The sequence below is a fragment of the Trachinotus anak genome, unplaced genomic scaffold (assembly GCF_046630095.1).
Source record: "Trachinotus anak isolate AG129_WGS33_773 ecotype Australia unplaced genomic scaffold, CSIRO_AGI_Tana_v1 ptg000018l, whole genome shotgun sequence".
In the NCBI taxonomy this organism is placed as follows: domain Eukaryota; kingdom Metazoa; phylum Chordata; class Actinopteri; order Carangiformes; family Carangidae; genus Trachinotus; species Trachinotus anak.
The window spans coordinates 5371871-5382938 of record NW_027273869.1 but is presented as its reverse complement, the minus strand read 5'-3'; the positions used below and the strand labels follow the sequence as shown (position 1 = coordinate 5382938).

Below are 11068 nucleotides of genomic sequence, written 5' to 3'. Positions count from 1 at the left end.
TTCATTTAATACATAATTTAATATTCAAGTGTATGCAGCTGCCTCCACCACCCCTCCCCCCGTCAGAAAGTGATTCATTTTTCTTTTCTGCATTTTATCGAAGTGAAATCAAACGTTGGGCAACATTAAGTTACTGAAAAGCCCGAACTTGACCGTGTGTGTGTGTGTGTGTGTGTGTGTGTGTGTGTGTGTGTGTGTGTGCAGGAACAGGAACCCCTCCCGGTGAGCAGGAAGAGGGTGACGTCAGTTGTCAGTTGGCTTCACGCTGTGTGTAGACGGAATTACAATATTTGCTGTACGTGTGTGTGTGTGTGTGTGTGTGTGTGTGTGTGTGTGAGAGAGAGAGAGAGAGAGAGAGAGAGAAAGAGAGAGAGAGCCTGTAGGCTATTTAAGTGCATGAGTTAAGGTGTGTGTGTGTGTGTGTCTGTGTGTGTGTGTGTGTGTGTGTGAGAGAGAGAGAGAGAGAGAGAGAAAGAGAGAGAGAGCCTGTAGGCTATTTAAGTGCATGAGTTAAGGTGTGTGTGTGTGTGTGTGTGTGTGTGTGTGTGTGTGTGTGAGAGAGAGAGAGAGAGAGAGAGAGAAAGAGAGAGAGAGCCTGTAGGCTATTTAAGTGCATGAGTTAAGGTGTGTGTGTGTGTGTGTGTGTGTGTGTGTGTGTGTGTGTGTGTGTGTGTCTGTGTGTGTGTGCGCGCGCGCGCAGGTCTGAAAGAGAATGTGTGTTGCGCGTGGCCTAAATCCGTGTGCGTGAGAGAGAGTGATTTAAAGGAGGGGGTGTGTTTATGGGAAATTGAGATTCTCTCTCTCTCTCTGTGTGTGTGTGTGTTTACACAGACGGGAATACTGCGCCAGAGGAAGTGCGCCGGTTCTCCGTCTGCGCGTCCCGACTTCCTGCTCTGAGGAGGGAGAGAGAAAAGCTGCGGATCCGCTTTCAGTCAGCAGCAGCGGCAGCAGCATGGAGCCCCAACACAACACACACTCCCCGCTTTAAGACACAGACACACACCTCACGCCCGGGCAGACGGACAGAGGAGCAGCTGCCGTCCACTGCTGGGTAGGTGCATGTTTCCTTCTACCTACGACTTTCTGAAGTTATGTGCGTAATGGAGAGACAGAGGCAGACTTGTATTAGCTGTTGTTGTATTCGCTGAAAGGTTCAGATTTTCACTGTGAACTTGAAAACCACTTTGAAGCCGCGTCTTAAGTGTTGAAACTGCGCGTAAACGGGTTAACGCTGTGCGTAAATGGCGTTAAAGCTTAAGTAGCCTCTGCTTTGGCACAGACTTATGCGTAAAGTTGCTCCAGTTTGGTTTGGGCACATTTGGAAAAAAAGAGAAAAGAAGAAATGTTACAGGCTGCTGTGGAAAAAATCAGCCGTGGCTCCTTTAAAATCTAGTAGTAGACTTTCTGGTTTGTCTGGACCTCGCAGACTAATTGCCATGCGCTTCCGGATTGAAGCTGGCAGCAGACAACATCTTGAAAATGAGTCACTAGTGCAAAACAAAGAACCATTTGAGTTCCAGCACCAACCCCCTCCCACCCCCCACTACTTACACACACACTTCCAAAAATAAGAAATAAGCAGCCCAGAAAATATGGATCATGTCATGTGAAGCTTTTTGGTTTGGACTGTTCCTGCTGGACTGAAGACTGTCCACACACAGGAGTGTGTATCTGACAGATTGAGGGAATGAAAATCTTCATGCCTGTTTCTTATATTATATGACTTGTGAGCTTATGTGGAGAGAGTTTATACACAGCAAAACTCAAAGATGTAATACTGAGGACCAGTGTGCCAGACCGATTTTATTCTGAAATTTCATAAATCAACATTTCCTGCTGTTTTGTTTCTCTTCAGTCCAGACTGGTTAAGAGTGAAACATCAGAGTGTGAGCATAGATCAGAGTCTGACACAGATGCATTCTCCATATATTGTCGTGTGTTAGTGTGTGTGTAATTTCTGCATCCGCTAAGTTTTAACAATAACAGATCTTTAAACAAATAAAGGTGTGTGTGTGTGTGTGTGTGTGTGTGTGTCTGTGTGTGTGTTTTCCTGGTGGTTCCCGGTGACAGGAAGTTCTGCCTCCCAGAGAGGGAAGACTTTTCTCCGGGAAAGACACCCCTGAAGCTGAATGACAGGAAGTCCTGGTTTAGACAGACAGCAGTTCTTCCATCACTTAACACACACACACACGCGTGCGCGCAGGAAAAAGAAAGCGAGGATATGGTTGGTTGTGTGTGTGTTTGTGGTGGTGGGTCATTGTTTGCCCCACATGTGCTTTCCCCTCTCTGCTGGTTGGTTTCCTTTTAGAAAGACAATGAAATAGAGACGGCTCCATGCTGTATTTTTATATTGAATCAGTGCCTGATTATTGTCATTACTGATCCATATGTTGTTATGAATGAAGGTAGAGTAACCTTTACTCCTGGTGGTGAGGTCCTCCGCTTCAGTGTTCCTCCACAGTGGAAGCTGATGCGGTTGCCATGGGGACTTCTGATGCAACTGCAAAGTCTCTACTGTCATATTGTCATGGTTGCAAATTAAATCAGGTTATAATGAGTTATTTGTTGTTTTCTTTTGACGGTAAGTAGTTTTGTATTTCCTGCCAATAAGGCACCTTGTAAATGAATTGATTTGAGAGATGGAAAAACAGCAGTCACAGAAACAGTCACACAGGTGGACAGACAGACAGACAGACAGACAGTCAGACAGGCGGACGCTCAGACAGTTTGGCGTCCAGGTAAACACGTTGGTTAGACCTGTGCTTGTCTTGGTAGGTCACTGACCACATCCTGCTTTATCACCATGGAAACATTTGGAAACCAACCAATGTCTGGCCATCTTCCTCTCTTTCTCTCTATAACACACACACACACACACACACACACACACACACACACACACACACACACACACACACACACACATTTATCTTATTGTTTTGTGTCTTTAAACAAAAAGGATCAGGGGTCAAATAGCATTTCTCCCTTGTTTTCAGCTATGGTGGATGGTTACACACTAATGATGCATCCTCCCCCAATTCATATTCTCCACCTCCAGTGGATGTTGATATGTTGTGTGGGGACGTAGCAAGGACACAAACACAGTAAATGTGCAAGTAAAGAGCTCAGACTTACTTAACTGTCGCTGCATCCCTGAAAACATTTCAATCATTATGTGTTTACAGACGGGTTAATTAAAGGAAAAACAGCTTGAATGGACTTAGTGACTCCTCGTGTCCTGTGTGGAAGCAGATACATTAGTTAAGCTTCTCCATTCGTTAAATTAGGGTTTAATTTGTCACCTTTTTGTATATACTTTATTCTCCCCAGCGGCTCAAGAAGGTGAAGTCAGGACACATGGACACATTCAGTCAGTGTGATATAGATTACACATTTTGTATCAAGGTCACACAGTTAATTGTCCCATGGAGCCTTTAAACTGTTTATGTGTTTGTGTTGTTGTTTGTTTGTGGGTTCAGGGACTGGGACACAAAATTCCCCGTCTGAGTCAGAGGGTGGTGTTGGACATGGTCAGCAGTGTTACGCTTGCGGTTTGTAGTGCCGTTTGCATCAGAGGAAGGATCACAGTACACATTTGTGTTGACGTTAACAATCCTCCTCCTCTCCACCCACCTACCCTCCTTCTTTCCTTCCTTCCCTCGTTTTCTATCTTCTGTAGTGCGTCAGTCTTTAACAGTCTGGGAAGGTGTAAAATTATTTATATTTAAGACTTTTTAAAGGCATCAAATGACAATCTTATAATATTTTCCACTTCCTAAAACTTGTTTTCCTTTAACAGCATGTCCACTTTTAATGCAGAACTGCATTACCTGACTCTCCAGTTTCCGTCAATTCTTTCAGGCATTTTAGCGTCTTTCAGCTCATTGTTTTGTTTGGTCCTACAGCCCACAGGTTTACTGTTGTGGTTCACTCTCACTTTTCTCCTAAATCATAAGTCAAGCAGCTATTTTCAGCAAAACAGCTCTAATAAATCCACTGTGTGATGCCTGCCTAGCAGCAAACACCAGACAGACAAAGTTAGCAACCAGCTAACATAGCAGAGCACTAAAAATCTGATGGAGACCAAACTAGTGCAAAAAAGAGAAAGACAACTGGCCAGGAACACATCTCTAAATAATGCCAATGTTGCTACATGTCTGCTGGGTATGTGTATGGATGTTAGCCATAACAACTTTATAAGGTGTCAATGTTGTGTTTATAGCTTGCTCTTGCTGTCCCACAAGAGGCCAAAAAAAAGGTTTGAAGTAAGCTATCCTCCAGATGAAAACCACATTTCCCATCAGCCACACTGCTTCCTGATTCCCCATGTTTGAAGTGATATATTTTGCTTCTACAGTCAGTTGTCATAAGAAACTAAATGCTTCAGCAGGTCACTCAGGAAACAAGTGTCCCCCCCCCCCAGTTTAAGAGTAGAGGCCACTGCAGCTCCACTCGGTGATGTTCTAATGACTTGATTTTATTAAGTCTGAATTCACTGTGACTTTGGCAGATCGCCTGTTTCCCCGGTGTCGTCCCGTCATGGAGAGCTCCATCACACTGTGGCAGTTCCTGCTGCAGCTCCTGCTTGACCAAAGCCACAAACATCTGATCTGCTGGACATCCAATGATGGCGAGTTCAAGCTGCTCAAGTCAGAGGAGGTGGCCAAGCTGTGGGGGCTGCGCAAGAACAAGACCAACATGAACTATGACAAGCTGAGCAGAGCTCTGCGCTACTACTATGACAAAGTACGCAACACTAAAGTAACACATCAGATAATGTTCAGAAATGGTTTTGTAGGAATTCTCTAAATCTCAGATCTCATTTCCTCAGAACATCATCAAGAAGGTGATTGGACAGAAGTTCGTCTACAAGTTTGTGTCGTTCCCTGAGATTCTGAAGATGGACCCTGCGGTGGTGGAGTCGGGTCGTAGCAGTGAGGAAAGTGCAGGGGTGACACCAGAGCCTGATGCTGAAGATGAGGATGTGGCTGGAAGAAACGAATACCTGCACTCCGGCCTGTACTCCTCATTCACCGTCAGCTCCCTCCAGCACTCCTTAGAACCACACAGGCCAATCAAGATGGAGCCCAGATCCGATCGTCATGACGACAGCTCCTCTGTCATCCGATTCATAACCAACCGTGGCCACTCCTCCCTCCCCTCCACCCCACCCCCAGCCTCAACTGACATCTCACACTCCTCCAGGCTGTCTCCTCGGCAGGCGCGCTCCTCCTCTTGCTCCTCCTCCCCACAACAGAGTCCCACCCAAACACAATGGAGGGGGTGGAGCCAGAGCACAGATACTGATGAGTTGGAGCAGATCGTTCAACCTCTTAACCTGTCATCAGGTCAGAGAGACAGGGAGAGGTCACAGGCCACCACCACGCCAGAGAGGAGGGGATTAGCAAATAGTGCATCTTCGAAGAGCAGGAAACCCAAAGGCTTGGAAATCTCCTCCCCCTCCCTACTCCTGACAGGAAGTGACTTAGTCTCCATCGCCCTCAACAGCCCGGCACTGCCATCTGGGTCCCTGACCCCTGCCTTTCTCACCACACAGGTACAGCATGACACATCACATATATATGAACACCACTGCACGCACAAGAGAAGGGGCAGAGGAAAATTAGGATGAAGAAAGTCAGACAGGGAGGAGATAGACAGAGGTGAGCGGAAAGAAAGGAGGAGGCGAGGGAGGGAAGGAGGGAGGGAGGAGGTTCATAAGTGAAGCCATATGTTCCTGAGGCTCCTGATTCACTGGCAACAACTCGCTGACCAAACCAGGACAGTCTGACTGCGTTCAGGCATTCAGCTCTGATCCAGCCTGAGTAATCAAACACGGTATCTGCTCATCACTGGTGGAAAACAAAAGTGTATGTTAAACCATACACCCATTACTCAACATGTTGTCATGTGTTCATGTGAACACTTGTAGGTTTTACTATCTCAAGTAAAAGTCCCTGCAACCACCTGAAACCAGTTTGCGGTGGTTGCTGGTCTTTGCTTGTCTAAGTTGGTATCTTGCTGTCAACTCAATCTGTCTGGTAAATCAGCAAAAATCATCAGAACACTGACAAAAGCACAGTGTAAGAAAAGTAGCTTAGTGGAAATTAACAGTAACATCAGTCACTGGGCCAAACTAATGTTGATCAGCACATTTTAGATGAGCAAGAGTAATTAAGGGGTCAAACCAAGGAAATTACTGACAATGACTTTCACAGGAGTGAAGTGAGTGAAGAAAGCCTCCTGCCTTGAAAAACTGATTTTAAAATATGTTTCAGTGCATTTTATTCCTTTAATAGACAGGCAGTAGTAGAGAGATGACAGGAAACGAGAGGGGAGAGATGTAGAGTGACATGCAACAAAGAGTCTCCAGCCAGATGCAAACCGGGGACATTGTGGTTCATGGTCAGAGCCTTAAAGCCACAGGCTGCCAGACTGCCCCTGAAAACAGTTTTAAAGATTTCCTTATCTTTTAGCAGAATTAGGTTTATTGCATTCTGTTGAGCTGAAAGAAAACATTTAAACAGGATTAAAAAGAAAATATCAGAGACCATGTTTGAGAAAGTGATATTACCAGATGTTTAATATCTGGTTGTTGTTGTCGATCAGAGACAGAATCAGAGTGAAAACCAAACTGAAGCGACAGAAGAAAACAGACGGCATGAATTCTGTGTGAGTCGAGCTTCCTGACCTACATGGAGTCAGTCTGCCAAGTCAGTCTGTCTGGTAGATGCGAGTTCACTAGAGGGCAGACTTGGCTTTGAGCTTCACCACAGACTATGTACAGCTCTCTGGAATTAATGCCAAAGTAAACATTCGGTGAATCTTGGTGAATTTATCCTCTAATATTTAATTTGGGGTTTTGTCTACGTAGACTCCATCTGGTCTGCTGCTCACTCCCAGCCCTCTACTCTCCAATATCCACTTCTGGTCCAGCCTGAGTCCAGTGGGACCCATCAGCCCCGCTCAACTTCAGAGCCATGCCCCCCTCTTCCAGGTAATGCTCCTGCACTTTTTTGTATCGCCATGTACACAAGGGCCTTCAATGATTTCCTAAGCCCTTAATCCTTTTCCTGGCTCCTCTACCTGCCTAAACCAAACCTTTATCCAACCCTAACCTTGGCCCTTACCTAAACCTACATCAGGACTTTTGGCTTGTTCCAACCAGAAGTAGCTAAAGGCTGGTCTACACTTTAAGCCAACTATTCTGCACAGTGTGTCATCCAACTGAGCTGCTCTAAATGGGCTTGTAAAAGAAGGGCTGCTGTCATAGAGAGATGGGACTTCTGAATCAGAATATCAGTGCACTCTTTCAGAAAGTAGTTGCTATAGTGGTAAGAATGAAAAAAGAGAGTTTAAAAGAGAAGTTCAGGTTCTTTTTCACCTGCAAACACCAGGCCACTCACTGAGCCTTCACCCTGATCTCTCCAATACATACCTAAACTAAACACTTCCACGACCACGACTACAACGTTTAATCTAATTTAAAGATCAGGGAACTTTTGAAAGATTAGACAGCACATTTTAAAACCTTTCACTCAGGGGTCTTTATCCTGTAAGAGTCATTTTAAACCTACATTACAACTTTTGGCTGGTTCCTACCTGAAGAGGATAGAAGATGCTAAAATATAGATGGATCTTTCTTCAGTATATTTGTGAACTGACTTAAATCTCTGAAATATAGGAATGCAAGAAAACGTAGACAAGGTACACACAAGCACAAACACAGGTAAAAACAGGTCCATTTTTGTCTCTGAAATGCTGGAAAATGTTTTTATGGATAAATATGTGAAGTGTGATGTGAAAAACTGGCCTCAGTTCTGACAACGATCAGCCCATCAGAGAAAGCTCTGATTTCCTCTGTCTGCCTATAAACTCTGTCTATTTACAGCTAATTCCTGTCTCATAACTACAGGCTCTTTGTAGTCGTTTCATACTGCAGATTTACCTCCACAGTTGTTTTCACAGTTGTGTGTTTTTGTGTATGTGTGATTCACCGTGTGCCAGGGTTTCAAAATAAGCTGCAGATGTTTCCGTTCTGGTGTGGACAAGAAGAGGGGGCAACTTCCTGTTGGCTCGAGGGGAAAGGGAGAGGGCTGGTTGGTCAGGAGCGCCTCCCATGTCAACTCTCTGACACACAAACACACACTGTTAAGTGTCTAATGACCAGCTTTTTTGGTCCCCACAATATTGGTGTGCTACCAGGTTTAGAGTCCTCACAATGTGGTATGGGGACACTCTCCACCAGTGATAAACCAGCAGCTGTAAATAATACAGAAATCATTACTATTAACATTATTCAAGTAGTGTGACTGCTTTATATCAATATTTGGTCATAGATCAATACATGTACATAATTCCCTTTAATTTAAATCAGTGTAAAGTTGGAATGAAAAAAAAAAAACGTTTATCATCTTTGAACCCTCATGGTGGTGGTATCAAAAACTGTCTAATTTTTCTAAGAATCAAAAGTTATGAACCTAAGATGCTTAAATCATATAACTAATTCTTCATATAGGAGCTTCAACACTCATCTCAAAAATAAACACAATGATTATTAATGTGGGGGCAAAGGGGTCACTTTCAGGTGGCAAATCCAGCTGTTTGTTTCCTGTGCATCACCAGGTGTAAGAAGAAAAGACCATTAATCAGTTCAGCCAACTGGACACAACAGATGACATAAAATATGAATGTAAAAAAATCAGATTTTGAACAGACTAAAAAAAAACCCCAAAAAAACACCCTCACCCTCTCTGTTTTCAAACCCTCTGCTCTCATTTTGCATAGAATGAATGAAATAATAATTTTGTGACTTGTTACGTCACCCTGTGTGAAAGTCAGTGAAGTAAAACCATTGTTTGCTTGAAGCAGCAATATTACAGCATTTGTTCACACAGACATCACTAAGGAGGACTGAGTCCCTGATCTGGCCTTCTTTGTTTTCTAATAATATTATAGCTTTTTTAATCTATTTTACTGTATCTTGTCAGTTTTCTTACTTGATTTGTCCTTTTCCTTTTAGCTCATCAGTCAGCTGTGAAGCACTTTGAACTCAACCAACCTGTATGAAAAGTGATATACAAATAAAGTTTGATTGGTTGATTGAACCGTGTCTCTTTGCAGTTCCCCACTCTGCTGAACGGACACCTCCCGGTGCCTTTACCCAGTGTGGATGCTCCAAGTCCCTTGCTGTTGTCCCCGGGCTCCCACAAGTCCTGATGCCAGCCTGAGACCCATTTCAGAGACCTGGGCCAAACCAGACTGAGCTGGTCCGGTTCAGCACTGATCAGGACGAGGCCAATCAGCCTTAATCTCTGATGATGAACCACATTAGACTCAGGCTTTCCCTGAGCCTGAAACCTGTTTCTATACATTTATTATATGAAGAAACAGGAGCTTCACTCTGAAGCTTTGCTCTCTGAGAAGAGTATTTGACATTTCTTTGTTTACTACAGTTTAACTGCTCATTTGTTTGGTGTTCTCCTCTTTTCAGGATGTCATACTTCTCATCTCATTGTATCTCATCTCATTCCACTTAAAACTTCAGTGATACAGGCTGGTTGCAATTTCCTGAATGTTATTACTATTTTTCAACTCCTGTCCTGACCGATCTCAGTATCCACCTCTCCAACTCAAATGATAGAGATCTGTGGAAATCCTCGTCAGAGAAGATGAGATAACAAGTCTTTTCAAGTGTAATATACAGTCAGAAATCTACAACTTCTTTATGTATAAATGTTCACCTTTCTCGTTAAAAATGTGTTTACTTGTTTTCTTGCTGAGAGTTAGCATTACCGGAGATCGATGGCACCTGCATGTCTGTATGATTAATATGAAGCTACAGCCTGGTGACAGTTGGCTTACGTTAGCATAAAGAAACAGGAAAACAGCTGATCTAGCTCTGTCCAAAGATAAAGTAAAATATAACTACCAGTTACTGAAAACTCACTAATGAGCACATCTATACGAAAACTATGAAAAATGTCAGATTGTGATTTTACAGAGGACTTAATATTGCTTTGTCAAATTCATGGTGAGGCTCCAAGAAGTCACAGCCCACGACCAAAAAACACTTCAAGTTCTGTCAAGAAACAATGGCGATAATGTGACACTCATGATTTTATTAACTTTGGACACAACCAGGCTAGCTGTTTCCCTCCGTTTCAAGTCTTTATGCTAAGCTAAGCTAAGCAGCTTCTGGCTGTAGCTTTATATTCACTGCAGAGTGGTATCTTCTCAACTAACTCTCAGCAAGAGCCCAAATAATTCCCAAAATCTCCTGTAAATTTGATCATAACATGGGACCATAACTGGATGAGTAGACGCTACAGGCTTCACAGGCCAGTAAAGAAACTTTGCTATAACTGAGACAAAGTGGAGGATGATGATACTGTATTTTCTCTCTCTGCTTTTCTTTTAATGGACCAAATCTCCAGAGGTGAACAGTTTAGTTTTATTAAAAAGTCAATCAAAGACTGCACCTCGTTTATTGACCTCGATCAACAAATTCTATACAAAAGATGCTGGAGGTCTCTGAATTATTCTTCCAGGTATTTTACACAGATCTGGATTCTTTTGATCTGGATTTGTGTTTCGTGGCCACATGAGACAAAACCTTCATGGACCCCAGCAGAGCACCTGCTAACTGGAGCGCTTAAACCCTCTGGAAGTCCTCATCTTGTCTGATGTATTGCTTTGACAAGTTTATGTGACGCTGTGAACTTTTCCACCTTGTACTTTCATGGTTTTTTCTTTTTAAATGCACTGTACTTTTATGCCTTGTACCAGCTGTGCCTTTGATATTGGAAGATTTATGTAAATGTATTAAGCTTTAAACAAAGTTGTAATAGACATTCCAGGTCAAAGTTGCACAAAAGTTTTTTTGTAAAATGGCTCCTGGTTATTTTTATAAAGAAGTTAATGGAAGTGTATACTCCGTGATTTGCTTGTTTTTGCTGTTTTGTTGAGAGAATTTTTTTTTTTTTTAGTTTTTTTGGAATAAAATGAATTACTTTTCAGACTTACTACATTCATTTTAGTTGATAATACACTCAAAGAATGACCACTG

General features: G+C 43.1%; 1 protein-coding gene across 1 annotated transcript; it reads left to right on the top strand.

Annotated features, from left to right (window-relative positions):
* Nucleotides 1-580: 580 nt before the first annotated feature.
* elk3 (ETS transcription factor ELK3) lies at nucleotides 581-11024 on the top strand. Its single transcript, XM_071502520.1, has 5 exons — nucleotides 581-1051; nucleotides 4511-4746; nucleotides 4832-5557; nucleotides 6875-6997; nucleotides 9124-11024. Exons 2-5 carry the CDS (start codon nucleotides 4540-4542, stop codon nucleotides 9217-9219), a joined length of 1152 nt encoding a protein of 383 aa, XP_071358621.1. The 5' UTR covers nucleotides 581-1051; nucleotides 4511-4539; the 3' UTR covers nucleotides 9220-11024.
* The last annotated feature ends 44 nt before the right edge of the window (nucleotides 11025-11068 follow it).